The sequence below is a fragment of the Oncorhynchus kisutch genome, linkage group LG1 (genome assembly GCF_002021735.2).
Source record: "Oncorhynchus kisutch isolate 150728-3 linkage group LG1, Okis_V2, whole genome shotgun sequence".
NCBI lineage: Eukaryota > Metazoa > Chordata > Actinopteri > Salmoniformes > Salmonidae > Oncorhynchus > Oncorhynchus kisutch.
Genome location: NC_034174.2, coordinates 15,720,361 through 15,723,805, shown reverse-complemented (window position 1 = coordinate 15,723,805; position 3,445 = coordinate 15,720,361). Strand labels below are relative to the sequence as shown.

Below are 3,445 nucleotides of genomic sequence, written 5' to 3'. Positions count from 1 at the left end.
CAACTAGCCTACCTGGTTAAATAAAGGTGAAATAAAATAAAGAAATAAAAAGGAGAAGGTGGGAGTTACGCTGGGGTTTAGTACACATAGCATGTCCTACCTACTGTACCTCTCAGAAACATAAAAGAAAACAGCATTAATATGAGTGGAAGTGATCTGTTTATTTGGGTGTTATGTCAAAGAAATATAATAAACCTTGAAGGACAGAGTATTTTCAGTTGAAAAGAATGAGGATTATAATTTATTTACCACACTTGGGGCGGTGATAACTAAAGAGGAGCAGGAAATCATATGATTCATCACACTATCTTAAACGTGCACATGGCACAGCTGAACTACACCACATCATAGTGGTTTTCATATAGTATTAAATCCCCCCCTGTACAGGTTCACAGACAGCCGTGCTCTTTTCTATAGCGAAAGTTATATGATGATCCTGTCTGGATTTTGGGTGCTCATCTATTTATGTGTATTCTCTTGTAAAGGATTTTTAAATGCAGTGGAGGCAACTTTCGAATGCAAAAAAGGTAAAGTATGAGTTATTAATTATTAGGTGCTATTGTGTGAGTTATACTCTAATGTGCAATGAATGTAGATATATCTTGAATACTTTTTCTTTACCATTGATACTATTAAAGTTACTTCTAATGTGAAATGAGTCCAATGTTAACAACAATTACAGTACAAAGACAATAATGTGAATGATATTATCAAGGTGAGATGATAAGTAGACGGAGAGGAAGATTTTGTGACCCATGCCCTGAAAGGCACTACCAGGCAGGACCAAATCGCTCTCAGCGATGTGAACCCTGCACCGACTGCCTTGAGAGTAAGTTATAATCATGTTGTAAGAAGTTACAATCAGTATTAATAGATGATGTAAACAAATGACCTGTTGACAGAAAATAGTGTCTGTATAATGATCCCACACCAAATCTTGAGTTGAATACTATGAACATTTGAACATCTGGCCATGTTCTGTTATAATCTCCACCCGGCACAGCCAGAAGAGGACTGGCCACCCCTCATAGCCTGGTTCTTCTCTAGGTTTCTTCCTAGGTTCTGGCCTTTCTAGGGAGTTTTTCCTAGCCACAGGTGCTTCTACACCTGCATTGCTATGCTGTTTGGGGGTTTAGGCTGAGTTTCTGTACAGCACTTTGAGATATCAGCTGATGTAAGAAGGGCTTTATAAATAAATTAGATTTGAATACAAATAATAGCCATACAATATGCCAGTGTAACCCACAGACACGTTTGTTTGTTTGTTTGTATCAATAAACTATAAAAACGTTGTTTTTTATTCAGACAGTGAATTGATATCAGAGTGCACGAAGACTTCCAATGCTATATGTCAGTGTCGTACAGGATTCATTAGAAGGAACGATGAGTCTTCGTTATGCAAGTGTGCCAAGGGGTCTGAGCTGGATATATCAGGTAAAGCTGGAGCATGTAATACTGATGATTTTGAATGGATTGATTAGTAAATGTAAATAACTGGCATTATATAATTTCTCACCTCAGGATTAATATGCCGTGAATGTAAGGAGGGATCCTTTTCCACCAAAATGGACTCTAAATGTGTGAAATGGCGAGAGTATGTAAATTAACTAGCATTTGTCCAATTTTTTCTATTTGCTAAAGTATCAAGCAATCTCCTTACATTTACAATATAATGTTGGACTTTTTGTCATCCTCTGCAATTGATTTCAAAGCCTTTTTATGGCAGTCTGACTCATGGCTGTGTGTCTGCTTGTGTCTCAGGTGTAGGAGTGGAGTGAGGATTCTGGGCAGTGTGACATCAGATGTGACCTGTAATGAGAATTCAGAGCCAGAGGGAAAGACCCTCTCCTCCACACACACCACTTCCCCATCTGGCTCCATCCAGACCTCCATCCAGATCCAGACCTCTAAGTTATTGATCCAGAGCCAAAGGTCATCCCCTCATCCTGATGTCCCCACCTTAACACCAGCCCCCACTATCAAGGTGACCAAAAGTCCCAAGTTCTCAACGGCAGAATTTGGCCAAGGTAAATGCTGTTCTTGACTCTCGTCCATGACATACGTTCATGTATAACTTTGTGTTACAGTTGATCATTGTATAGCTTTATATGAATAACGCCTTATTTCTGTCTTCCAGTAATGACACTCATGGGAATTGTCCTGCTGCTTACTTTTCTACTGACCACTGTGACCTGCAAACTGATCACCATTCCTTGCATCAAGAACCACAAGAAACCAGCTGTCAGAAAATGTATGTGCAACTGTTAGGGAAACTATAAGTCACACAATCGTTATGAGAAGTGTTACGTTAGTTTCTTTAGCTATTATGTACATTGTAGTTATTTGAGCTTGATGGGCTCTTGAATCTGAATATTTGAATCTGTATATTCTGACTCTATTGTTCTACCCTAGCTCAGGACTCAATGTGCCGGAGGCCAGTTGAAGAAAGTGGAGACAGCAGTTTCTCTTCCCTGGTAAAACAACCAAGTTTGGGGGAGCCATGATAGAGATACCTGGCTCTCTGTCTGTCAAATAATTCATATTGTCAAAATGTTGCTGTTATTCTCAATGCTACTCCTTTAAACCAGAAACAACTTAAACAGTTTTTGAAAATGTTAAAATATTGTCAATATTTGTTTATCATGTATTCTGTTATTATGGAAAAGCATTTTAGACATTACTTTGTTTTCAATCTATTTGTCAACAATAGCATTATTCTTGGCTGAGCTGGGGGATCTAGATATTATTTTATTTTCACAAATGGGCGTCTGACAAAATAATGATAAATACTACTTCCTGTTCCTTCAGGTGTCTGGTTAGATTTACAGGGGAGATTATGTGAAAACAATGCTATGGTGGCAAAATAATGTGGCAACATTTTGTAAAATGTGTATTGTGTTAAATGTTGTGGTTGTTTATGTCTTTGCAAATAAACTTTTTCACATTTAGCATGATCCTAATGTCCATATGCACATTCTTAGGAGTTGACATTTACATAAACTAAGACCCAGCAAGAACAGAAGTATCAGGATGTAGAGGGAGAAGAATCAGTACACTACAGACACTGACACTGGGTAGGGTCTTCCCCCTGTGGATAGGCTATAGGTCTGTTACTTATTTTCAATGAGAGATACTTCCACCCAGTCTGTATGACTTCCACTCACGTTTTCAATCGGAACCATCAAGTCAAAGACAGAGGCTGCCATCGTGAGCGAGATCTTATGTTGTTGATCACTTTTCATGTTCTGATAGGTTCCACTTTATCTTTTTTTTATCATCACTTTTCACATATCTCAGCAATGTTAATTACTAAGGTTGTAGTAGATATGTAGTTTTACAAAATGAAGGGATGTTGTGTGCATAATAGGATGGAAAATGAGTGATGGGTGGTCAAAAACATTTCGATCTACATCAGCCACTAAGACTGTTTTGGGCTTAAGGTTAC

The 3,445-nt window shown here is 38.2% G+C and overlaps 1 protein-coding gene across 2 annotated transcripts; it reads left to right on the top strand.

The window, feature by feature from the left end:
- The first annotated feature begins 329 nt into the window (after positions 1-329).
- On the top strand, positions 330-2,954 carry LOC109864650 (tumor necrosis factor receptor superfamily member 9). 2 transcript variants are annotated; one of them, XM_020452542.2, is made up of 7 exons: positions 330-527; positions 716-829; positions 1,306-1,434; positions 1,522-1,594; positions 1,762-2,027; positions 2,138-2,251; positions 2,413-2,954. In XM_020452542.2, the coding sequence occupies exons 1-7, from the start codon at positions 428-430 to the stop codon at positions 2,502-2,504; spliced, it is 888 nt and encodes a 295-aa protein (XP_020308131.1). In that variant the 5' UTR covers positions 330-427; the 3' UTR covers positions 2,505-2,954. The 2 variants fall into 2 exon arrangements, with proteins under 2 accessions (XP_020308131.1, XP_020308210.1); XM_020452621.2 differs by having other exon boundaries at positions 331-527; positions 2,418-2,954.
- Positions 2,955-3,445: the final 491 nt, after the last annotated feature.